The sequence below is a fragment of the Mauremys reevesii genome, linkage group 9 (assembly GCF_016161935.1).
Source record: "Mauremys reevesii isolate NIE-2019 linkage group 9, ASM1616193v1, whole genome shotgun sequence".
Lineage (NCBI taxonomy): Eukaryota > Metazoa > Chordata > Testudines > Geoemydidae > Mauremys > Mauremys reevesii.
In genome coordinates this window covers 91,064,542-91,091,238 of record NC_052631.1, presented here as the reverse complement: position 1 = coordinate 91,091,238, position 26,697 = coordinate 91,064,542, and the positions used below count along the sequence as shown (strand labels likewise).

The following is a 26,697-nucleotide window of genomic DNA, read 5'->3' as shown; positions in this document are numbered from 1 at the left end:
ACGTTTTGGAGCATGAGCTTTCATGGGTGAATACCCACTTCGTCGGACGCAAGTACAATGTTAGAGACACAGATTCATTCTACCCAGCAAGGAAACTGAACATTGCTGAATGTTCCCAGATACTAGTCACCAAAAAGGGCTTGCACAGATATTTTGCACTCCAACCAGTGGTGGATTTACTGTGAAACAAACCATGTGGTGGCACAGGGTCCCCAACGACAGGGGGCCCCAAATGCAGGACAAATCTGACAAATGACTGAATTTAATAAGCGTTGCAAGTCGCAAAGCAGTCCAGGCTTTCTGCATTCTGCAAACTTATTCTGAGAACTGTGCTCTAAACGTGGTTTTTTTGAAGTAGTCTAGCAAAGAATTTTGCTTTGCCGTTTTTTCGCTGTCTCAGCAATAGCATAACAACAACTAAGGAAACTGTCATTTGCCAATCAAAGTCTGTCTGCTTGATCAATTATCCAACTGAACAAACGCACCCTCCCCCATACTTTGCAACAATGCCTGTGATTTGCCACAAGTATGTAATGGTTCAAAATCCCATTTTTACAGAGTCCGATAAAAATGCGGGATTAACTGCGTTAAACCTAATTGAGTGGTCAACGGCCCATCCAGGCCCACTCATGGCTACGCGGGCTGTCATTTGCCAACCCCTGCTCTAAGAGGACATCATGAGTCCTCAATGTCAAATCAAAAAGGTAATTTTTTAACCTGCTTTGAATATCTTAGTGAATTTGACAATTTTCTCAAAGAACATTTGAAAAATTATCAGTATTGTGGCTCAGGGAAGATCAACTTTTTAACACACCAAACCTACAATGAATTCATCACTATAATGGCCGAGTGGCTCACAAACTAATTCACTGATGAAATAAAGGATGCCAAATACTGTTCCAAATAGTCTATTCAACACCAGATGCGAGTCATGTAGCCCAATTAACATCAATTTTAAGATATGTGACCGGCAATGGTGAAGTTATAGAGCGATTTCTTTGTTTTGTCCCGCTAGAATCCCACACTTCTGAATGTCTAGAGACAACTGTTTTAGAAATCATTGCAAATTTAGGTTTGGACATGAAATTTTTTCATGGGCAGAGTTTTGATAATGCTGCAAATATGGCAGGAAAATATTCAGGTCTACAGGCAAGACTGAACAATGCAAGCCCCTCTGCTTTAGTCATACCATGTTCCAGCCATTTCTTAAATTTAAGCTGCAGCCAAATCTTGTGAGGCAGCTACACATTTTTTTGACTTTGTTCAAAATGTGTATACCTTTTTTCGGTTTCCACGCATCGGTGGAGTATGCTACAATCACACTTGACGCAGGCAAATGAAAAACATTTGACAGTCAAAAGAAATTGTGACACCAGGTGATCTGCTCATGCAGATGCTGTTTTGGCTTTGAAAATGAGCTATAATGATATAAAGAAAACCTTATTAGTCATAGCCACATCAAATTCTGAAAAACCAAGTGCGAAAACTGAAGCAAAATCATTAGCAGAAAAAAGTTTGAAAAGTACGATATTGCTGTTTTTACTCTTTTGTGGGACCATTTACTTCAAAGAATTAATGCTGTCAGCAAATTGCTGCAAAAGGTTGATACAAGTTTTTTGAATGCTGCACAATTGTTAGCCTCAGTTAAAAGTTTTGTCATGGAAGGTCGAAATGACTATAGCTCAGTGAAAGCAGAAGCAGGCACTATCATTAACAGAAAATATAGGTTCCTCTGATATATCTGATGAGAAGCGTAAAAAAAGAAGGAAGTTATTTTTCAATGAAACTAGAGCCAATGTAATCAATTTAAAAGGAAAAGAGAAGATCATCGTTAAGACCGTCAATGTTATTTGCGACACAATAATAGTGCAATTGCAGGATAGAGGTGAATCTCTAAAGAAAACTTTTGACAGAAGAATGGACGAAAATGCTAAAAGCCACTACAGTAAGAAATTAAGTGAATTCTACCGAGAGGATATAGACACAAATCTTTTTGAAGATGAAACATTTCATTCATTTTATCAAAAACAATTAGGTTGATTTTGTAAAGAAAAAGTGTTAAAAAAAAAAGCTATCTGAATACATATATATTTTTTTCAAATTGAATACGTTTCTTCAGAGGAAGTTAACTTTTATTTTCCATTCATGCGTCATCTATACTTTTTATTTTCACACATTTTTCACATTAGCGTAATGCAAATACAAGCTTTCATCTAGGCCAGAAGTTCTCAAACTGTGCTCTGAGAACTCCATTCAGGTGGACCGAGGAAAGGTTATTAAGTTTTTTTTAATAAAGCGCTCTTATCCAAAGCACTTTACAATAATCAGCTAACAGTACAAACAACATTTGGAAAGCTCATTAAGTGGTCCGCCGAGACCCTCCACAATTTTCAAGTGGTCTGTGGGAAAAAAAGTTTGACTACAAAAACAATCAAGGTACCTCACTTTATTTTCATTTACTTCCTATTACTTATAATATAGGAGGAGGATGAAGGAAAAAAAGAATCGGGGGGTGGGAAGGGGAGATAAGATAGAATGTCCTTTTTCTTGGCTGGGTCCTGAGGTAGGGGTCCCAAAAATGAAGCTGCCCACAGCACCCCACTAACTCTAAATCCACCACTGACTCCAACCACAATCTTTTCTCCACTTTTCAGTAACAACCCTCTTCTCCTCTCCCCCACTCCCCCCAAAACTAACAAAGCAGCATTGCTTCTCCACAGCACAGCCATCTTTTCAGGAAGTCAGGATCAAAGTTTACATTAAAGGAAAGAAGCCATTAAATATGCTCAACTAAGAGTAATATGTCCCAGCCTCAGAATACTGAATCTTTACAATCGCTATTTACTAAACAGACACAGCTCCATCCATGCTACTGTAAAATCCTGTCAAAATCATGCAAAAAGGACCAATTTGGCTTTTTTAAAAAAAAAAATATTTATTTTTTTAAGTCCAAACTCAACTTCAGTAAGAGAGATGAGCTGCTGAGAATTCACATGTTCTGTCCTCAGGGACGGCGCTTCCATTAGGCGACCCTAGGCAGTCGCCTAGGGCGCCAGGATTCAGGGGGCGGCATTTTGTGCGCTCTCCATGGGGCGTGCGGGAGCTTCCAGTTCTGCTCCCGCACCGCCGAAGAAGGACCTTCTGCCGACGTGCCGCGGAAAACAGCGGCAGGCAATTGAGCAGCTCAATGACTGCCGCTATCGCCTGCAGCATTTTGGCGGAGGGTTCTTCTTTGGCGGCGCAACGAGAGCAGAACCGGAAGCTCCCGCGCGCCCCATGGGGAGCGCACAAAATGCCGCCCCTCGAATTCTGCCTAGGGCACCAGAAACCCTGGCACCGCTCCTGTCTGTCCTATGGTGTCTCCCTACAGCAGTCACTTTGCTACCCTGTCAGTATTATAAAAAGGAATTAAGTATTTGCATTGAACCAGCATCCTGGGCTATGCTACACATGTGGAAGCCGATGTCAGCTGTTAGATCAAATCTATTTTGGATTTAGTGCAATCAGCATTTGGCCACAAGCTTCAAAACCCTATCGCAAATAGGTCTATTGATCAATCAAGTTAGCGGAGAGCATCATTTCCCCCCTTGACTAAAACAAAAGTTAAATCTAGTTTTTAAGATCATACAAAGTTAAGTGGCTCCAGTTTGTATTTTCCAGCACTCCTTCAGATACAAAAGAATTAAAGCAGCAGACCACAAAAGTGACAGTTCAAATGTCAAGCAACAATGGAAATATGACAGTTTTAGCAAGACAGCTCTACATCAAAAAAATCTTGTCCTTTGTTGTGGAAGATAAATGATATAATATGCCAGAATTTAAGGAGCAAAAAGGTTTTATTAATAAATAATATCAATTTAGATGCAAAACCTGCTCCAATAGACTTTAATCTGGTCTTTATTTGGCCATTTTCTCACTCAAACTGTTTTGCCAATATTTATTAGTTAAGACTTTCAACATCACATGAGGGGAGAATTTTTATGCCAGCTTTACAGATGGGTAAACTAATGTAATTTAGCCCCAAAAGTATGAGAACCTATACTGAGAGCACCAGCCCACTGAAGTGAATAGAAAAGCCTTGCATTAAACACTGATTGAATTAAACCTTTTTTAAATGCAGCTGGTTTGAGGCTATCTTCAAATAACTGTTAGACAATAATAATAATTGAATGCTAATCATAGAATATCAGGGTTGGAAGGGACCTCAGGGAGGTATCTAGTCCAACCCCCTGCTCAAAGCAGGACCAATCCCCAACTAAATCATCCCAGCCAGGACTTTGTCAAGCCTGACCTTAAAAACCTCTAAGGAAGGAGATTCCACCATCTCCCTAGGTAACCCATTCCAGTGCTTCATCCCCCTCCTAGTGAAAAAAAGTTTGTCCTATATCCAACCTAAACCTCCACCACTGCAACTTGAGACCATTACTCTTTGTTCTGTCATCTGCCACCATTGAGAACAGTCTAGATCCATCCTCTTTGGAATCCCCTTTCAAGTAGTTGAAAGCAGTTATCAAATCCCTCCTCATTCTTCTCTTCTGCAAGGCACATCTGTCTGCCATGATTTTTTCTTTGCAATCATGGAGAGGCATTATACCTTTCAGATCATCGCTTCTCTTTCTTTTTCCTAATGTTTTGTCATGTTCTTTCTTCTGTAATGTCTATCTTTCCCATGTATTCTGGTTAAAGTGGTGACCAATAGGAAGTTTTGTCTTGTTTTTTTCATTACTCCTTATATATTGTAAAAGTTTATTGCATTAGATTTTCTTTCAGGTAGGGGGAAATCTATTTGAAATTAAGTGTCATGAAAGTGTTCAATAAACTAAAACTGACAAATTTGCAGATTCCCAGATCTCTACTCATTTTTACAGGATGGTCCAGATTCTGAGTAATTTACACCACTACAAATGAGATCAGAATTTGGTGCAATATTGATTTCACTCTGGCTAGCTTTTCCTGTTTAGTTTTCATCTGTTATACATTTATATTATCACTTTATAATCTCATCTGCTCACCAAGAGTCTTGCTAGAACTTGGTTAAATTTTGACAATCATGCTTCTAAATTTAACCATGTTTTTCAATTTGGTAATTTTTTTTTAAATGTACAGTGATGATTCAGCTGACAGGCAGCATTTGCAGTCAAATCAGCTCCTGCATTTACCCAATTTTACAGCTGGACTGACTGAAGCATATGTAGGTTAAGTGACTTATTTAAGGGCACACAAAGAATCTACATCTAGCACTAGATCACATCGCTATTATTGTCTTAAGTATGAAACAGTGATTTGGGAGGGAGAGGAAGCATAACAAAGTTTTTCCAAGCTTTCAATGAACAAATATTCAAATTAAAAAACAATGAGCTCTACCAGAAAAATATTTGTTGAAATATTTTAAACAGACTCAGAATTTAAGAACCTAAGTCAAGCAGGGTTGTAGTCCACTGGCTATGTTGTAAATTACTTGTACTTCAGAAAGAACAGTCGTCAAAGATTATGGATAATATGCCCTGGACTATGGGTGTCTGTCATGGTAATGTAGAGAGAGAAAATGACAAACTATCAATAGAAAGGCATGTGAGGCCTTAATTGATTGAATCCTTGGAACTTCACCATTTCTAAAGTGTAATGAGAGCTGACAGACACAGTGCTGTGGCTGATGTATCAATACAGCGGATGTATCCTTGCCAGTCTTTCAATCAGCTGTACTAATCATGTGCAACATGCGAGCTTTCCCATAGCACTAACCCATTAGGCAAGGGCTTTTCAAAAATGCAATATGTATATTGATTTCTGCTGATAAAAATATCAGGTCAAATAAAGGCATGGCCATTCGCAGCAACATTTTCAATACTCTTTGGGTCATGAGACACTGGAGTTTAATTCTTGAGGTTCAGATTCATAGCAGAGATGGTGAGCTTTGTAGTTGCAAAGAGTTCACTTAGAATTTAGTCCATAGGTTATAGTCCAACATCTAACATCATATTCAGGGTGTTCCAGCTTAACTGGGACCTCAATCTTGCGACTCAAACTTCCTCTGGTGAAACTTAAGCAGATCTGAGAAGACAGGATCAGGACCCAAGGATCTTTTATACAATTTCAGGCCTTCTTTGACAAGTCGGAGTCCCTTGGTTTATAATAGGCAATCAGGGCAACTTTGAAGTAGGTCCATCACCAGGATATAGCTACAGGAATTAACATAAGGCAATTGCCTGTTTTTCCACCATTCGCAGCTGATTGGCTATACATTTCAAAGAGAGATGAACACAGCAATATCCTAGGTTTACAGTTCATTTAAATGCTAGGATCTTCTTTGGATTTCTGAATTAACAGAATACAGCATAGACGGGGACTGTTGATTACACTGTTGACCACTACCAATATATATGACAATACACAAACATTATCTCCCCATATGTCTTTAAGAGTTGAATTTGAGTCATTCATCCTGCAGGACGCACCTCCAGTTAGCCCACCAGAGTAAACACAGGGCAGCGAGCTGGGTTCTGTTCTTGCTCACGCACCATCAACATAATTGTTTACTAAATTCCACTGACAGGGCCAAATTCTGCCCTCAGTTTCCCCTGTCCAGCCTCCCTGAAAAAGATTCTAGAGTTGATCATAGTGAAACCAGTAAGAGTACTGCTCAACTTTCAGATCCCCTGAGAAAATTAGACCTGAAAGCTATTGAAACACTACAAATGTGGAACCTCACCGTGCTCTTTGTATGACGAGCACAGCAAAACTGCACTTTGTGGGCCAGATTCTGATCCCCTTACTCATGCTGAGTAGTATCTTACTCCACAAATAGTCCTACTGAAGGCAGCTGCTAGTACAAGTCAGGGGATCCAAACCTGACCCTGACTTATCGGATATCAAAAAAGGATCCACAGCCTCTTCTGCACTAGATTGGTCTTAAAAATTTGCCACTGTTGCTACCATCACTAGTGAGAGCGCCAATGGAGACAGACCCCTGGCTGCTCTAAGCAGGCATAACAGGCATGGTAGTTAAAACACTCCCATTGTGATCAGCACTGGTCATAGTGAGAGAGAGAAGTTTAAGAAAGAAAAAACTCCTCCAGTGACAGTGAAGCTGATGAGTAATAGGATCTTAATAAAGACTAATTTGCATGCAGAGAGAGTTTTCATCCTGAAACTTAAGAAAGGTTAAAGGCCTTTTCCCAAGGATCACAAATAATACAGTATTAATTGCCACCAGGAAGGCTGGATAAGCAGCAAGACGATATTTAATATCAATAAAAATTCTCTCTGAGGATCAACAAGGGGTCAAAATTCCCTGACGCCTGAGACAGTGCTTGACTCCATGGCCTACAGAGATCTCTAGAGCAAGGAACAGTTGGTAGAAAAGGCCCTATTCGTCACTTTCTTGAGGAGGTTTGCCTGAGTAGAGAGCAGGGCCCAAAGCCACTGAGTTCTTTTCCCCCACAGTTTGCATTCCAGAGGCTTTTCCTGACAGTTTCTGAAGGATTTCTGCTACCCAACAGTGTCCGAAGCATCACACTCTGCCCTCCTAGCGTGCGTGTATGTAGCACTAATGGAAAGCAGCTGGTGTGCTCTAGGATTTTTTTTTTTTTAAATGTAACAGGAGGAAATGCCTTTCAGACAGCCACACAGACTCAGTCTGTAATTGTGTGAAAAGCCAAAGGGATAAGAAGGGGGAAGGGCAAAATGAGACAAAAAACATTCATAAGCTACCCTTCCAAACTAGGTGGAAACACAAACCGGTGTTAACAACAGTGGAACGAGGAACACTAATGCCTCTATGTTGTATGATGCAATATCTCCATCAGTTCCTTCCCCTCTGGCCCAGATCCTCAAAAGTATTGAGGAACCTAACTTCCACTGATTTCAATGCTAGCCTTTCTACACTAAGATTGGGCTAGTTGCAACGGGGTTAGCCAAACCTCCTGCATAATGATCTACTGCATTTTTTCTCCAAAACATTTAGCAGGAAAAAATATCCTGTCCACACAAGTCAGGAAAAGTATGGCGGAACCATATTATAAAGGACTGAAGCACATACAGTTAGGACCTCAGTGTGGACAGGATTTTAGCCAATATTATGGGCCAGACAGATCCTTTGCTGTTGTAAAGCAGCATAGATTCAGTGACCTCAATAGAGCTATACTGTATTGATTTGCACCTTATTAGAAATCGGTCAAAATTTTTTCCAACACAGCAATTCATCCTTTTGAAACCACCACCAGGAAATTTTTAGGAGACAGTTGGAATGAGGCTGCCCACTCCCAGATGTCTTGTTCTTCCACACTGAACATCCATTATTTTAGGATGGGAATCAGCAGCGTTATCCAGCAACTGCACTGGGAGACTCAAGTGCATTGTTGGCCTTATGTGACCTTTTCAAAGCTTCATGACCCTGAGAAATTTGTGCGTGGTTTGGAAAACATACATTCAACATCCTTGAGGATGCTGCAGAACGCTGACTTCACCATTTGGAGAGTGGACACATCCAGAAAGCCTTGCTGCCTATGGAGATGTTGCAAAAGGTCAGCAACAGGAAATGTCAAGCCACTATCGCTAAACAGCAGACATTCCTCATGCAAGCGGAGTCAAAATGCAAGAGACTCTGGTATCAGGATGAAACCAACACCCACTCTCTCCCTCACTCCACATGCTTAAAAACAAAACAAAAATTATTCAAATAGCTAGGCAACAGGCATGCTGGAACTGCAGTTTACTGTACTAAATGCAATCCTTCCACCGTTACCTGGTCCTCCTCACCCCAAACGGTTTAGCTCCACATCTTGCATCTCATCCTATGTTTAGACCTTAAACTCTTTCGGTCACAGATTGTCTTTTATACAATAGCTTAGTGGATAGAGCACTGGACCAGGACTCAGAAGACATGGGTGCTATTCCCACCTCCGCCGCTGGATACTGGGTGAGTCTCATCACCCCGTGCCTCAGTTTCCCCATCTGTAAAATGGGGATAATGATACCGCAAGCACTTTGAGATCAAAGGATGAAAAGCACTATGTAGGAGCTAGGTATTGTTGCTATAATTACAGTGCCTAGTACAATGGTCTTCCAGCCCCTGACTGGGGCCTCTTGCATTTTACCACAATACAAGTTATAAATGGAAATAGCAGTAACATTGCTGGTCTACATCCTTGCCGCACCTACATGTCTGAGTCTCACATTTATCTTATTGAAAGGCACAATCTTATTGTAGGTAACAAAATCGAAAGGACCTGGGCCCAAAAATGAGAGATTCTGGTGGCTTTTTAATAATGAGTTATACTTCATAAACGCTAACAATGGTGAGGAAAATGGACTAAAACAACAATGAACTGAATGCCAGTTTTAAGACGTGATATTAAGGGTGTGTCTAAACCTTTTTGTAGATCCTCTCCAAAACAGCCAATTATCCCTCAATTGGTAGGTGACAAAGTAGCTGGGGGCAGGGGAAAACACTTCACAGAGATTGAATTTCCCTGGGCAAACTGGAATCCAAGAGGATTTAATAAGATATTTAGTGGCCCAGGAATTCAAAGTGCACAGAGGAAAGTAGATGCTGGCAGAAACTTTCAGAGGTTTAGCTGTGCCATAAGAATTCACTCTAGTAAAAACGGTCAGTCCTCTTTAGGTTGTGAGAATGCAAATAAAATGCAGGCTTAATAGTCTGAGATGCTGCTCTTGGCAGTAAACTCGGGAAATCTCTCTTCATCTGCCCTCCCACAATCCAGCCGGTGGTAACATCTACTGCAAGTTCTCAGTGGGGCCCATTTTCGTGACGTTTTCACCGTGACAGGATTTTGGCAGGGGCCAGAGACCAGCCTCAGGAGGACAGAGAATCTCCAGCCCTCTAATGAATTTAAAAGCCCTTCCTGGGGAGAGAACCCCCCGTCGGATTGGCTGCTTACCCCAACTGCCTTCCTCTTAGGGCTGAGCAACCAATCAGAGCTGCTATTGGAAAAGCTCTGTCCCACTCCCCTTCGCCTCCGCAGCCTAAAGCCAGTCTCACAGGAGAGAGCTAAAGAGCCCAGCGGCTCAGGGCGGCTCCCCTTCTCCATCCCCTCCTGGGGCAACAGGCACTAGGGGACCCCAGCTTCTCCTCCCTCCCTCGGCAGTACCCGGCCTGGGAAGGAGCGGGGTGGGGGGTGAAGAGCTCCTGGAGCTGGCCCCCAGCCTGGAAGGGAGAGAAGGAACCTCACTGCAGTGCCCCCAGGCCTGGGAGAGTGGATAACCTCTGGAGGGGCAGAGGGGGTCAGAATTAATAGGATGGGGGCTCGGTGTGGGAACAGGAACTATTTGGTGATGGGGGGGAAGGGAAATCGAACTCCTTCTGTGGGATCCAAAAATCACCTCGCCCTGTAAATGGCCATGGGATGATGGCCAGTGAGGAAGTTAAAGCAGGAAGGCCACACTTCATGCGCACAATGGGACCAGATCCTCAGCAGGGGTAAATCAATAGAACCATTGCAGATTTACACCAGCCGAGAATCCAGCCCCTTGTGTTTTGAAGGTGGAGGAGCACATGACACACTGGAAGAAAACAAGAGTCTGTAGATGGTGCATCAAAGAAAATGCAAAGCAAATATTGGGAGAAGGGGCTGAAGGGACAAACATAGAGAAGGGGGAGTTGGAGGAAATAAGAACTGAAAATAAATAGCATTAGAAAAAGAAGGGTTAGGTGGAGGCAGAATTATTTAGGATCTTTGGGGTCAGGCCATGAGCTGCACAGAAGGAATTAAGGAGGAGGGGAGCAACAATACAATTTGTATTTTTTTAAAAAGCAAGAGGGATTCCACCTGGCGGGTTATTCTTGTGACGACAGGGCTTTTTGGACCATTAATTAGGGCCTTATTTAATTACAAATCTAGTAAATCCCCGTTGTTAAACAAACACTAGATCTCAGCCTAGGGAAGGAGGACATGCACTTGATCTATGGGGTATTTTTTGAATTACTAAAAGAGCAGAGAGCTGTTCCTTATCACAGCCCTTTCTTTGATCATTCCTACTCTAAAATGTAAAACCTAAACCACAAAAACAGACCAACTCTTATCTGTAGGGAAACAGGAGAAAGTTGTCCAACTGTTCATCCCAGTAAGAGTCAGAAACAGAAAGCCAGCTTTTTACCTTCAATTATTTCCCCCTTCTTGATCTACTGGGGGTGCACACAAGATTTAATCCAAACTGCTGATGTGAATGGAGGCAGGTATTTTTAATCATGGTGATTACTCAATAAGCTCTGGCTGCGTTTTCCTGCTGTTTGCCTTTCATACCCTTGCTAGTGTGAACAGGTCCCCAGAGCCTGACCTGGCCAATGTAAGCCTCACGGAATTAGCTCCAACTGGATTTAAACACGTGTCTGAGGTCACACATATCCATATGACGTCAAACACTCAGGCTACGTAGTGGCGATATGGACTAAACTTCACTATAATGATGGCACATCGCCTGTCATGCCCTGCAAGTGGGTGGAAGTTAATTTTAAGATCAAGCTAGTCAAATGGTCTAGTGACTGATCAGTCATGTCAGCCATCCTTTTAGTCTTATCCACTAACGCAAAACCAACCAGACTGAAACAAAACGAGGAATAAGGCTGCATAAAATTTCCTTTGTTTTTTTGCTTACAAGCAAAAAAGACAACCATGTACTTTCATCCTGGGAAATTTGTTTCCTACCAATGAAAGAAAGTCAGTCTATATAGATGTCTATCTAGGTACATATATAGCCCTTGTCACCAGATATATATAGAGAGAGAGAGACACACACACACTCTCTCTCTCTCTGGTACTCATACTAACTCAACTCAGAGGACTGCCACTCAGCATAGGCAGGCAAACTCCTTACATAGATTATAATGGCAGAATGGACTACTAGAATCATCTCCTCTGAGCTCCTGCATAACTCAGGCCATAGAAATGTACCAAGTAATTCCTGTATTGAACCCAGTAACTTGCGGCTCAAGAAGAGCACATCTTTTAGAAAGTAATTTAAAGGTGCAGTACACAGAAAAGAGAATTGTAACATCTTCTCTGTATTTCCACAGCTACGCCCAATGCTATTACTCTGGAGAGGAGTAGCCAATCAAGAATCCTGCTGGCAGATGCCCAAAGCTGAAGGCAGCAAAGGTGTTTGCTGAAACCCATAGTGACACCGCTTCATGACAATAACCAGGCCACTAACTAGAAAGATGCAATAGCTCACAAGGCATCTCTATTCATCTATCAAGCAGCCCAGGGGACTCCAGTGAGGGAAGATAGGACCTGTGGGTGGAATGACAGCATCCCCTGTTCACAGATATCTTGAGTGTGATGCAAAGACGTACCCACTTTCTGAATTTCACCTTGTTAACAAACATAACAACAAATCATAAACCTCAGACTTTTTCCCCCCCTGAGCTTGGCTGTTTCAAGGATTTTTCCCTCCAGGATACCCACCTCTATGCTATACAAGCAACAGCATGAAAACCAACCAGGACACCCACCCACCACTCTCAGTTTCTCTCCAGCTCAAAGGAAGATATTTTAACCCCTTTTGTAACAAACAGAAGCAACCTTGTCTGGTTGCCAAAGTGAATCAGCAAAATAACGCCACATCCCAATCAGGTTTGTAGCCACTGACACGTTGCTCCAGTTACATAGCTTGATGGTAAACAGAATTACACCAAAGGCAGCATGAGCATTTTCCTCAGAGCTACATATTTCTCAAAATACATCCCACTTGAATTTGAGTGACTGTGTGACTCAAGAACTCCACAGTTGGACAAGAGTTATACATACGCTGTCTGGCAAACACATAGCTGCATATTTCTCAGAATGAATAAGCATTAGTGAATTCTTTATGAATAAGAGTCAAAGAGTATGATTCACTTAATTAGCACCAGATTTCTGGAGTTACAAGGCCAAGAGAAACAGCCCCAACAAAAACTGTAAGTTGGAGCACCCTCTTTGTTCTTTAACCAGTCATGCCAAAGCTAACTCATGGCTTGTCTACACATGAACATTATACTGTGTAAACCAGGGGTTCTCAAACTGGGGGTTGGGATCCCTCAGGGGGTCGCAAGGTTATTACATGGGGGGTTGCGAGCTGTCAACCTCCACCCCAAGCCCCGCTTTGCCTCCAGCATTTATAATGGTGTTAAATATATAAAAAAGTGTTTTTAATTTATAAGGAGGGTTGCACTCAGAGACTTGCTATGTGAAAGGTGTCACCAGTAAAAAAGTTTGAGGGCCACTGGCTTAAACTATCCTGGCCCTCCACACTAGAGGTTGTATCAGTATAACTATTAGGTTAAAAAAACCCTCCTAACTAGCAAAAAAGTTCTGTGTAGATCATGCCTCTGTTTTCTAATCTCTATCATTCTGGAAAAGCTGAAGTGCTGGTGCTATCTTGATTGCAAATATAATAAATCAGCAATCACTGCTTAGAGTTTGTAAATAGCAAAGGCAAAATCAGATAAAACTGTAAGTGATTAATAATCTACTGTATTTTTGCATGTTTGCACACTGCTTAGCACAGTAAGGCCCTGGTCCACGACTAGGTGCTACCCCAATAACAATGATTAATGAAAATAAAATAATAAGATAAGAGCAGGGAAGAGCCAACAGGCCTGCAATTAATTTGTTTCTAATATTTTATTTAGTAAAGCTCCTTGATTATTGTTTTACCAGCCTTGAAATGTGAACTGGAAGTGATTTGATTCAGGACTGAAAGGTTGTCTAATATCAGACAGAGCTTTTGCTTAACTGTTTTCTTACAATACTCCTTTGAGCACCAACTTTCAGAATTACCGCTTCCCCCATATTATGCCAGGGGGACTGTTTTTCCTTTTCCCCAGTGATAGATTCACTCTGGTATCAGAGAAAGCGGGGTGGAATTTGGCTCTAGGTCTCACTACACCAATTCAGTTAAGTCCTGCATTTGACGTGCAAATCGGACCTAATAAATGTTTTGCTGTAAGCAGCTGTAGCAAGGTTTCAACTTTTAAAGCCAAGTCTAGATCATCTAGAGATTTTAAACTCTTGTGGGCTCTACGTATGACAAGGAAATTACCGGCAAATCTCTCCAGATGGTTGGAAGGATACAAAGCCGGATACTTTAGTTTTGTCTACACTGCAACTGGAGGTGTGATTGCAGCTCAGGAAGGTGTACCCATGATAGCTTTAATCTAGCTCACACAGCTAAAAACAGCAGTGAAGATGTGGCGGTACGGACCCTGACACAGACTGGACAAGCCCACTTGGAGCCCTGGATATGTACTCACATTGCTAATCCATGCCACAGCATCTTCACTGCTATTTTTTGCTGTGCTAGATAGATTAAAGCTAGTAGGTGTACACCTACTCAAGGGGTGAGCACACCTCCGACTGTAGTGTAGATACAGCCTTTGAGCAATTCAAGTTCCCCTCTATGAAGATGACACAATGGAAAACTATGATTAAATATTTTTCACATCTCAGTCTTCTAAAATAAGATAAACACAGAATTCACAGTAAAATGCTAGAAAGGATGCCACGGTACAGGGAATCACCTTCACATCTTTTGGGGTTGTGTCTACCTGAAAGGGTTCTGTTTGACTTAAAAAAAAGGGGGGGGAAGAATTATTTCAGTTGTGTCCCCCAAATTCCTATTCATTTGCCGTTAGGAAAATGTCCTTACTTGCTGAAATTGAACAACAATAAATACCCAAAAACAAATACCATCCACAGAAATGAGGGGGAACAGAATAAAAATTAGGAGATACGGAGTGACTCACTACCTGCATTAGATTAACAACTGAACTTTCTACGGTAGGATGATCCAAATGGGATGAAATGACTAAAAGTAAATCAATGATCTATTTTTTTTAAATGGTATGTCTTGTACCAACTGTAGCTAATCATCTACACTGCCACAACTCTGCCATTTCCCTTACAGCTACATTTGCTAAAATAAGAACATAAGAATGGCCATATCAGGTCAGACCAACAGTCCATCTAGCCTAGTATCCTGTCTTCTTACAGTGGCCAGTGCACCCATTCAGAGGGAATGAACAAAACAGGGCAATTATCAAGTGATCCCTCCTGGTCGCCCAGTCCCAGCTTCTGGCAGTCAGAGATTTAGGAACACTCAAGATGCGTCCCCTGACCATCTTGACTAATAGACATTGATGGACCTATCCTCCATGAACTTGCCTAACACTTCCTTTAATCCAGTTATACTTTTGGCCTTCACAACATCCCCTGGTAACTGTGCATTGTGTGAAGAAATACTTCCTTATGTTTGTTTTAAACCTGCCACCTATTAATGTCATTGGGTGACCCCTGGTTCTTGTGCAAAGTGAAGGGGGTAAATAACACTTCCCTAGTTACTTCCTCCACCCCAGTCATGATTTATAGACCTCTATCATATCGTCCCCCCCATTAGTCGTCTCTTTTGTAAAATGGCCAGTCCCAGTCATTTTAATCTCTCCTCACATGGAAGGTGTTCCACACCCCTAAGAATTTTGTTGCCCTTCTCTGTACTTTTTCCAATTCTAATACACCATTTTTGAGATGGGGGAACTAGAACTGCATGCAGTACTTAAGATGTGGGCATTTCATGGATTTATATAGTGGTATTATATTTACTTTCTTATTATCTATCCCTTTCCTAATGGTTCCTGACATTTTGTTAGCTTTTTTGACTGCCCCTGCACACTGAGTGGATGTTTTCAGAGAACTATCCACGATGACTCCAAGATCTCTTTTTTAAGTGGTAACAGCTAATTTAGACCCCATCATTCTATATGCATAGTTGGGATTATGTTTTCCAGTGTGCATTACTTTGCATTTATTAACACTGAATTTCATCTGCCATTTCTTTTCCCAGTCACCCAGTTTTGTGAGAGCCTTTTGTAATTCTTTGCAGTCAGCTTTGGATTTAAGTATCTTTAATAGTTTTGTTTCATCTGCAATTTTTTCCACTTCACCATTTACCCCCTTTTCCAGATCATTTATGAATATGTTGAACAGCACTGGTCCCAGTATGGCTCCTTGGGTGACACTGCTATTTACCTATCTCATTCTGAAAACTGACCACTTATTCCTACCCTTTATTTCCTAACTTTTACCCAGTTACTGATCCAGGAAAGGACCTTCCCTCTTATCCCATGCACTCTCTTTTAATACTTACGTAAGACAACAGGGCCTGGTCCTGTAAACACTTATTTACCAGGCATAGTGCTCATTACTGTGAATACCTCTAATGGTACAATGCCCACTAGTAATTGTTTGCAGTCAGGCTCATGATTTGTACTGCCAACAATTTTGTTTCATCTCAGTAACGTTTCTTTTTAGTGGGGTGACCATATGCAGCCTGAATTTCTTTATACTGTTCCTCTTCCTAAAAGGCTTCTAGCTAATCATCCTAATTTAGCAGTCTCATTGTAGCAGGCCTGAGCCTGGTACCATAAAGAATCCCAGCCCTGGGCCAAATGGGATCATGTTCTGTAAATCCCGGGTTGGGTACTGGTTCATATCTCTGGCCTTTGAGTTTTCAGTACTACTAAACATATAGTTTGTAATGCTAAACATGCTATAATTTAGTTACTTGAATAGGAACGTTGCCTGATGCTCAGTGCAAACTGCTAATTTTCAAAGACAAATATAGTGTGTTAGAAGTGACTTGAAATACTTGGCTGAAAGTTCCGCACGCCAGCTCAGAAAGTATTTCTATAATATACTACAATTAAGCGCACTTAACTGGTCCACATTTAATGTGGTCGCTAAAGATTTCATGGTGCCTTCCAAGAATACAAGAGTGTGGGTGTTAACCCCCATGTCCTGGCCCAAAATCCAGTTTGGGCAAGCATATTCTGCCTTCCTCAATTCTCCTGCACTTTCAGTGGGCTACGGCAGCATTACTCTCAGGGTCCAAAACTGTTGCGAAGGGGTGTTTGTATTATTACCTGGATGCTGCCTTTGCAGAAGACAGCAGAGAAATGGATTAAGAAATTGCTCATAATGGTTTTTAAAGTACTTTGGATCCTTTGGAGGAAAAGCGTTATAAGATAATACAGCTAGGATGAGAGCCAGTGAAATTCTTCTTATATTTGGGGGGAATTTCATGTTATTTCATTTTATCTATTTTATCCATGGGGCTTGGCGGGGGTGGGGGAGCAGGGGATTGCAGAGCAAGCCTGCCCTGCACTCACCTTGCGGTGGCAGGTCCTGTCCTGCAGGCCTGGGCCAGGTTCTCTGCTCCATGTGTTGCGAGCTGGAGTATGCAGTTGCAGTGCTGCTCAGGTCTGGCCTACCTGCCCCTCCATCCTGATGGCCGAATCTGAGTCAGGGGTGCTGCACTCTTGTACTCCAGGTTGCAATGCCCAGTGTGGGAGCCCAGCTCTCTGGAACAGGAGCAGCAGGAGCCACTGCTGCTGAGTAAAGTCTTTCGTTTTATTTTGTGTTATTTCAGATTTGCAAAAACCATAAGGCTCTAACTATGACATTTGGTAAAATTTGTTTCCAATCTGTGCTAGGGGTTGTGGCATGTTACTGCATCTCATTACCCATTCAAATTAATGTCAGAAAGACCATGCAAAGTTCATCAACATACGTAGTTTAATTCCAGTAAAGAGCATTGCTGGGAACATTGATTGCGAAAGCCTCATTCTGTTCAGTCAGCTGGGCCTTTCTGAGGTTGCCACAGCTGTGCACTGACTCCCTGTGCACAGCTGGGGTCTCTTCAGTGAGACGCATACAACCAATCGTTAGGGCTTTTACGTTCAGTGTATGTGGAAATGTTGATGGGGAGCACTACCTCAGTAAGGCATCCTAGTGGGAAGGGGGTGAAGTGTGTGTGTGTGGGGGAGGTGTAGTATATAGGAATTGGGTAGTATCCCTTTAAATAGTTTCTGAGCTCTCTAGTGGCACTCTGTATTCCATGTGTGTGTGTGTGTGTGTGTGTGTGTGTGTGTGTGTGTGTGTGTGTGTGTGTGTGTAAAAACTAAGCCTTGCATGTTGTGTATAGCTAGTGAACTGTTATTTGGACCCCACTGTGCCAATGTGGTTCCTTCCTATTACATTTCCTGTGTAAAGAACAGGACTTGCTCAGTCCACACCCTAGATCCTCCTCCCTCCCTTACATCTGCACAGAATCCAAACCCACCAGCCAGCCCAACCCACTTATCCATTTCCCATCCACATCAACACCTGCTTTTGAGGAAACACTTCCTCAAAATGTTCCTCGGGAGTGGACTGTGGCATTCTGTTACTAGGAGCTACTTTTTGTAGTAGAAGACGACACTACATAAATAACTGCAAAAATGATTTTTAAAGTATATTTTTAAAATAATGAATAAAATTAACAAGCCAGATTCTAATGATAGCAATAAGTCACTGCACTTCTCAGCTACTGATGACAAGGCACTTCTTTGGTGCCTGAAAGCATGAGATTCTAACAGTGCTCCTCAGGCACAAACCAACAGCATAATAAAACACACTGTGGGTGAAATCCTGGCCCCATAGAAGTCAGTGGCTAAGCCACCATTGACTTCCATGGGGCAGGGATTTCATCCTTTGTTGTTGGAGTTCATGCTAATGTAACGCTGACAGACCCCAGTCATCGGCGGGCGGGCGGGACTGAACCTGGGACCTCTGGAGCTTAGTGCATGAGCCTCTACTGCATGAGCAAAATATGGCTGGTAGCTAAGGGCTGTAGAGAAAACTCATTAATCTTTCTCTTAGTGGTCTCATTGGCACTCAATGGGACACAGCACCACACCCAGCAGGTGTGTGGGTTACACTAACAAGGAACTCAGGGCCATGGAAAATGAGTCCAGGCACAAAGTTTTCATGGAGCCCGGTGAACCCAGGCATCTGGGTTTCACACAGGAATAATGGGAGCCAACTATTCGGGATTGTCTTTATTTTAAAAAAAGTTCTCTGTCCTGCGGTGTAAAAAGACCCTCACGGCTTCAAATATATTATGGTGAATATTTGCGATAAATGGCTGCTGTAGAGTTTCCATTCGCTGACCCTGACCTTGGGCCCCAGCCATGCTGCTTTCCAGCAAGGTGCCGGCTGTTGGGCTTAATTGCCAGCTGCAATCACACTTTTTTGAACCAGTTTCACAGTTTATTTCTGGTGGGAAGCTGCACATTTTTACCTTTTGAACTCTTCAGACTGCTGAACTCAGCAGAACGGGTGTTTTCCCTGCAAGCTCTAATTCTTGCTGGCCAGCTCTGCAGGGAGAATGAAGCTACTTGAGTTACATCAAGACTTTTAAGAGTGAGACAGGCTTTGGCAGCAAGAGTATTCTTTTACAAACTCTTTTGAGCCATAATGTATTAGCTGACCTAATACTTCATTGTTAGAACTGCTGCGAGCAATTGATTTTTACCAAGTAGGTCTCTTAGATTACTAAAATCTGCTTGGATTATGTGGCATGCAGCCAGTCACAGTATCATGTGAGTGTGTAGTAAACCACAGTGACTCTGGGAGGGGTGCACACTCTTAGCTTTCTTTGCAAAGATTAGTAATTAGTAATGCTGGGCATTGTTCAGCAGTAAATCCCCATCCAGCTAAAGCTAATTACCTGACATTTCCTCTGGTTGCAGTTGAAAACTGCCATATCATATGGATATTCAGGAGGCGAAATCCTAACCCTGCTGAAGTCAAGTGTCAAAATTCCCATTGTCTAAGGGCTTCTCCGCATGGTGAGGTACAGCTTGGCAAGCCAGGGTGTGAATCTGCAGCGCACCAGCTCCCGTGCAGCAACATTCTGTATAGACACTGCTACAGGGCTGTGGGAGTGTCGACATGGGACATTAGTGTGCAGCAGGTTTGCACCCTGGTTTCCTGCTCAGTAGAGTGTAGACCTGGCCTTAGTTACGGGAGCTTCTTGGGAATGCTCTAGGGGCTACAGTCCTGCTTTGAATAGCTGCAGTACACCGAGTCTTTCCTCCCCCCCTGCCCCGCCACACCATGTACTCCAGGGCTTGCAAGGGGATCCTCAGGAGGCTCTTGACCACAGCGCCTGCCCTAGGAGAATCCTTCCAGATACAGATCCAGGCCTTTCAGGGCCCCTTTATGCTGCTCTGGGCCCTTTTCCCCAACATGAAGGTGTCAGAACAGGAGTGAGGAGTCCACGTGGAGTTTGTAAGATCAGGAGCAGGACCCCAAACAAAATTGGTACTTTAGATCTATCCATGGCTTAATTCCAGTGAAGTAAACGGAGTTACACCAGGAATGAATCTGGCCCATTGCCTTCCACAGTGCATGGCTTGATTACTGCAGCAGTATCAATGTGAAGGTTTACATTTAGGGAAGCTGTTTGCCATGGCTCAGGAGTTACTTGCATGATAACAAATATTAAAGTTCCATACATCTTGTTCATTGGCTTGCTTTACTCAAAGCAAATTCCTCTTGTCATGTGCATTGACAAAACTGCAGAACTCTATTTCACGTACATTTACAAATTTCCAGGACTGACATGTCACGTGAACTCAAAATGTTGGGAAAAAAGTTGCTAAGAGTCCCGTCATACAAGCACTGTGTGTCCTTGGGTTTGGGCTCAAAAACATAAGAGGCTTCTGACTCATTGTCAAGCTCATTACTATGGATTTTACACTGGCTTTTCAGATATAGCACTCAGCAATACAAGATTTTAACCTGCCATCATTTTCTTCCTCTCTCGCTGTGCAACCTCGTTACGGTATTATATGCACTCAATAAGATGATAACAAAGATAGTCTATCAGAATGCATTCAGGTATAGTCCTGGCTCCAGGAGTCTTTATAATCAGGGCAACACATCAGCAATTCTAGCATGATTCAGTGAACAGGGCAATGCTCTGGGTCCCATGAGACCCCAGTTCTGTTCCCAGTTCTGCTAGTGCCCTGCTCTGTGCTCTTAGGCAAGACACTTACCTCTGTCTCTATTTCTGCATCCACTCTTCATCTAGCCTATTTAGCTTGTAAACTCTTCAGGGCAGGAACTGTCTGTGTCTCTCTGTGTTTGTACAACACCTCACACTATGGGATTCCAGGGGGCTATTGTGCTGAAAATAATGTGGAGAGGAGTGGTCTGCTCCAGTGGAATTAAACAAGAATCATCTCAATAGATCATTCCACCGCTAATGAGACGCCTTGATATCTCCAATTGTGTTTTTTTATGAATTTGTCTCTGTCAGCATGAGTCAAAAATCCTCTTATGATGATAAAAAGACCTGGAGAAGATAAGATTTTGGTTCATCTGGTTCCAACTAGGCCACACAGGCAACATAGCTTTAGAGTGGTTCCAGAAAGTTACCTTTAATTAGCACTTCTCCCAGCTGGAGGTAACAAGATAGTAGAATTCTGAATACATAATGGTCATTCTTCATCGTAGATACTCTGACAGCATTTTACCAATCCCAATAGAAATACACACATGTATTGGTGCGTTCAGTCTAACTACTGGGGAAGGAAGTGCAGTAATCGTGCAAGTCACTGCATTGGGACAGATGTAAATAAGCACAGAACTGGAGGTAGAGCAGTAAAGACTATAGACTATTCCAGTCTTAATCTACACAGAGATAAACTATTCCACAATTGCTATTCCAGCATAACTCCCAGTGTAGACATTCTGTTCCAGAACAGAGTGACTTTTATTCTGGAGTAGAGTGTTTGCACGGGGGACACATGGGGAGCTATATATACTGTTCCTAACAGCAATAGCTATTCTGCTCAATTGCCCCATGTAGACAAGCCCTTAAGGTCAAATTCCTAACAAACCACATAAAAACTTAATCTTGTGCTCCAAACTGTATCACAATGGGGTTTTGTAAATACTAGTTTTAATTGGCAATAGCTAAGATCAAAGTAGAATATGAACATCAAAAGTGAAGGTCGCAAAGTGCTAATAATTGCACTAATCCACCCAGGAACTGATCACAAGACTAAGATGACAGCTTATGAAATGGAGTCGAAACATAAACCCAGCACCCAAAATAAAGGAAGTCAGGATTTTTTAAGGAAACAAATGCAAACAGTCTGTTACTCCACATTACAAAGATAGAGATTCAATGGGAAACGTACAGACATAATCAAAATCTATTTCACTGAAGCCTCATCTGGCAATTCTTTTTTACAAATGTTCTCCCAGGCTACAGGATCCATTTTTGCCTCAGCCACACCGGATGTTGAATGATTCCGAAGAAAAATGTTTGAGCAGAAATGAAACAAAAATCACAGGCTAGCCTAAGTATGGGGCGAGGTGTTTTAATAATGGCAGTAAACAATTATATTAGCCTTGAAAAAAAATCAGATTTTCTTGGGTTCCTAATTTAAGACAACATGAGGTGGCTTTCTCACAAATGCAAGTGGAAACATCTATCTCCTCACCAAATCTCCCTCTTAGCTTATTTTGTTAGCTATGGACACATTCTCTCTCTCTTTGTGTGGGTATTACTTTCTCTTCTAAATATTTAAAACCTTTTTATAGATTGTGGCTGAGATATTCAGAGGTGCCTAAGGGAGTTAAAATCCAATGGAAACCCTAGCTGAAATACAATGGAGTTGGGTGCCCTTTGAATTTCTGAGTCTCCATCAAAGGAATCAGTGCCACAGGCTCCTGGACTGTAGTATATAATCTGGGGGGAACAGAGGGTGAAATCCTGGCCTCATTGAAGTCAATGGGAGGTTACCCATTAGCAGGATTTCACTCACATATTTAACAATGCTGCATGACAGAAGGATCATGAGTTCATAGTTTAAGCTTCAAGATGTAACTGTTAGCCTTTTACTGCTATTTTCCTTCCAGTGTATCTTGTACTGTATTACAAGCATAGCGCCCTCTACAGTCTGCTCACTTAAAGTATCAGTCTCAGAACCACTGCTCAGCTTTTACAACAGAATATTTTGTTCCATTCCTTAGCAGGGAGAGTATCAATGGAAAAACCAAGGTGTCTTCATAATTATCTAAAGCACAAACATAAGCATGCAGTGTTCGGTTTTATTCTTCCTTCACAGCTGACCCCACAGACCATAACAGCGTAGAAACCAAAATTATATATTTTAAATAAAATCAAAGGACAATTGGACAATGGAGAGCAAAAATGAAAAACACTTTCAGCCTTTATGATCAAAAGCTGTGCACATGAATTTCTAAAGTAGCATCTCATGCTATGACTCTAGCTGAATCAATACAGTTCTTTGAAACTAGTGTGCATTTTTCTGTGTTTCTTATTTTTATTCATGATTGTACAACCAATTTAGGTAATCTGGAAGAAAGATTTTTTTTCTTCTTTCAGTGCAATTGGACAAAAATCTTTTTCAGGATAGTAAGTGTTTACAGCTACATTTAGTCCACTAAAGAAAAAATATTTCCAATTCTCATTAGTCTAATATTGCAGTCATAACAGCTATTCTGCATTTTGTTATTAAGAACGGCACTTCAGGTTGAGAGCATGGATATTTTATTCGGTGCTATAGTTCTTACGCAGTATATCAGAGACAGAATTTTAAAAGTATCCACTAGAATCAACTAACTTTCGAAAAGGTAGAGGGGGAAGGGTTAGAACGTCACTTACTTTTTACTTTTCAGGCAATTGTAGAATCCAGCCATGGTCCTTCAAGTGAGATATGTTTAATGCATACTCACGTGTGGATGCCAGCACAAAGGTTCTGCAGCTTAGAATCCTGCTCCCCAAATGCCCACACACATACACAAGAAAGCCAGCACGCCGATGCAATTACTAGCCAGATAAAGTTCCTGATCTGAGGCCCACAGTCTCTGCTGAACTGGGTCCAAGGAGGGCTGTGCTTGTTCCATAAATGGTTATGAAATGTTAACTCCCCCTTTTCCTGTCTCTCTTCAACTTTTGGTAACCACAGCATCCTAAGTGAAAAATACCATATGTTGTTTGACTCTGTCTCCCTACAGGGCTAATAAGGAATTCAGTTGTAATTAGGATGTGAAGAAGCCCTGAGGAGATAACAGTGGTTTTTATCAGAGAAAGGCAGACAGAAAACAGTGTCAAGAGCTTTGAAATAGCAATAATATTTAAAAAAAAAAGAAAGCCACTTTCCAGCAGTTAAGAAGCAGGGGACCCTTTCAGACACACCATCTATACTGCAAAAACAGGCATTATGCTGCCTCAGTATAAAACATCTCTATTCCAACAAGCTGCTTTGTGCACTACCATGATGATGAAATCCCATGCAACTACTGTAAACTCATACTTTTGCATATTAACAGAATTTGCTTGGAGTTTAAAGTATCTAACCAACCCAATAGAAAAGGATTACCTGACAATGTCCTTTTAAGACAGTCGTATTCGTACTGGATCTCTCCACTACCATGCTACATTGCGCTAAAAAGAAAGGTACCATTTATACTTATCACCACTAATATGGGGCGTTTGCGGGGTCACTAATCAACTGACACTACAAAGAAAGGTAACAAAAGTATTAATATTCTCATTTGCCCCAGTATTCAAACTGGGAAGCTGAAATGCAGAGGTTAAGCGACTTGCCCAAACTCAGACACAGTAGGCGTGTCAGTGACACAGCTGGAATATAGAACTCCAGAGTTCACTATTCCCAGTCCTGTGCTCAGACTAAATCTCTCTGTCTCTAAAACTTTCAGAAGTTTTTTGATTACGAAAGTCACTGTACAGATGCAAAATGCAGTACTATCTGTGATCATGTGATCCAGAAAGATGTCTCGCTTTCTGTCCCATCTGCATTATATTAGAGCAGGGGTAGGCAACCTATGGCACGGGTGCCGAAGGCAGCACACAAGCTGATTTTCAGTGGCACTCACACTGCCCGGGTCCTGGCCACCAGTCCAGGGGGGTCTGCATTTTACTTTAATTTTAAATGAAGCTTCTTAAACATTTTAAAAACCTTATTTACTTTACATACAACAATAGTTTAGTTATATACTGTAGACTTATAGAAAGAGACCTTCTACAAACATTAAAATGTATGACTGGCACGCAAAACCTTAAATTAGAGTGAATAAATGAAGACTCGGCACATCACTTCTGAAAGGTTGCTGACCCCTGTATTAGAGAGACCTATTTTATTGGGTTCCAAGTTTCTATCTTTCCGCAAGGCTAACTGTAGAACAGTATTGCCCAAAGCGGTGCACATGGATTCTGCTAGATCTGTCAGCAGCCTTAGGTACCGCTGACCATGAGATTCAATTGCAGACACTAGCAGGGTGAATTAAGCTGCTCTTGCATGGCTCTATTCCTGTCTTTCTGAGAGAACCCAAAGGGTAGCTGTGGACAATTGCTCCTCTGCTCTGGGGCCCACAGGGATCCATACTGCCACCTCTTTTGCTCCACATGGTTGCTAGGGTGGTTACATAGGCTGCAGCATGCAACATTCAGTTCGATGTCTCCATCATACCTGACCCAGCCAGAGCAATTAATTTAACTATCCAGTGTTTGGATTAATTTGGGATTTGGATGAGAGCTGGCTGGCTGTGATTCAGTCCTGGCAAGACTCAGATGTTGTTGGGCTATGAGAAGCAAGTGGAAGAGTGGGCAGAAGTTATATCCCCACCCCTCACTAAAGAAGCGTGTCCACCATTAGTAAGACACGGGCACAGCTGGAGCATGCCGATGGGTCTTGGGCTTGTCATGGAGTCCAGGTGGTGGTTGTGGCAACCACCACTTTCCCCCCCATCTGTGCATGGCAAAACAAGTGCAACCATCTCTTCCAATGTGGGCCTTGCCTTGATTACCCATACCTTTGTCGCCTCACATATAGACTGGTGTATTGTGATCTATACAGAAGTATACCTTGGGACCACTCAGAACCTGCAGTTGGTGCAGAATGCAGCAGCCTGCTTAATAAGTGGAGTTGTGTATTGGAAACACATTAGGCCAGTGCTATATGATCTGCACTGGTTCCCAATAAGCTTCCAGTTGGAATTCAGATAGTTGGTTTTTAGCTATAAAGCTCTAAACTGTGACTGTCTGAGACCTGGATGCTTGAGAGACACTTCTCCCCCAGCTTCCATACTGATGCAGGGAAGAACAGCAGGACTGTTCAAGCTGGAGCTCTATCAGAATAAATGACGGCCTGCTCTCTGATTGGTCCTCAGTTTTGGAACACGTTCCCTCCATCACTTCCCCACATTTGTTAACTTTTCAGGCACAACTCAAAGCCTGTCTTTTTCTCTCTTCCCCAGTGCTTCTGAGGAGGAGGGGGCTGAGGTAGATATATTCATGAGCAGTCCTTTATTTATGTTGTTATTTTAATTTCTGGGATAGATACCTTGAGCAGAGGAAAGGCCCTAGAGTGTCCATGTTAGAAATCTGAAGACATAAATAAACAAATTGCAACCTACCAAGTCCTAAAACATAGCCAAGGGTCATCCTCCCCCGTCACTGTAGGAGGAGGACAAAGTTTAGTAATGACTACCTTTTATTGCCAGAGAACTCAAACAACAAGCAGTTTCAACCATCAGGGATGACACAGGTTCAAGCAGATAAATGCATACAGCTACCCTATTTCCAACATTAAATAGTATTTAGATTTATATGCAAATTAGGGAGGTATCTCAGAGTCTTGAAAAGTTGCTAATATTCCCTCCATTTGCTAAGATTGGGTGCACCCAGATGTTGATGAAAGAGCAGGTGAAGAGAGATCAAAGGGCAAGTATAGCCTAAGTATATCACCTCCTAAAATTCCCATGCTTGGGGAATCTCAGCAGCCAGCCACAGAACAAAGGAGAAACCTTGGATCAGTTAAAGTCA

General features: G+C 42.1%; 1 protein-coding gene across 6 annotated transcripts in view; it reads right to left on the bottom strand.

The window, feature by feature from the left end:
* The window catches only part of KIAA1210 (KIAA1210 ortholog), an 87,558-nt gene that overhangs the window by 39,465 nt on the left and 21,396 nt on the right, over positions 1 to 26,697 (bottom strand). Inside the window, exons 1-2 of one of the 6 annotated variants that reach the window (XM_039488390.1) lie at positions 23,515 to 23,529; positions 17,159 to 17,377 (exon numbers count right to left, since the gene is read on the bottom strand). The exons of 4 other annotated variants lie outside the window; for them this stretch is intronic. Coding sequence is in view for 1 of the 2 variants with exons in the window: in XM_039488389.1 (XP_039344323.1) it covers positions 23,515 to 23,549 (35 nt within the window). In the remaining variant the exon portion in view is untranslated. Of the gene's footprint in view, positions 1 to 17,158; positions 17,378 to 23,514; positions 23,734 to 26,697 lie in introns of those variants that run through there. One more of the 6 variants, XM_039488389.1, reaches the window with a different exon arrangement.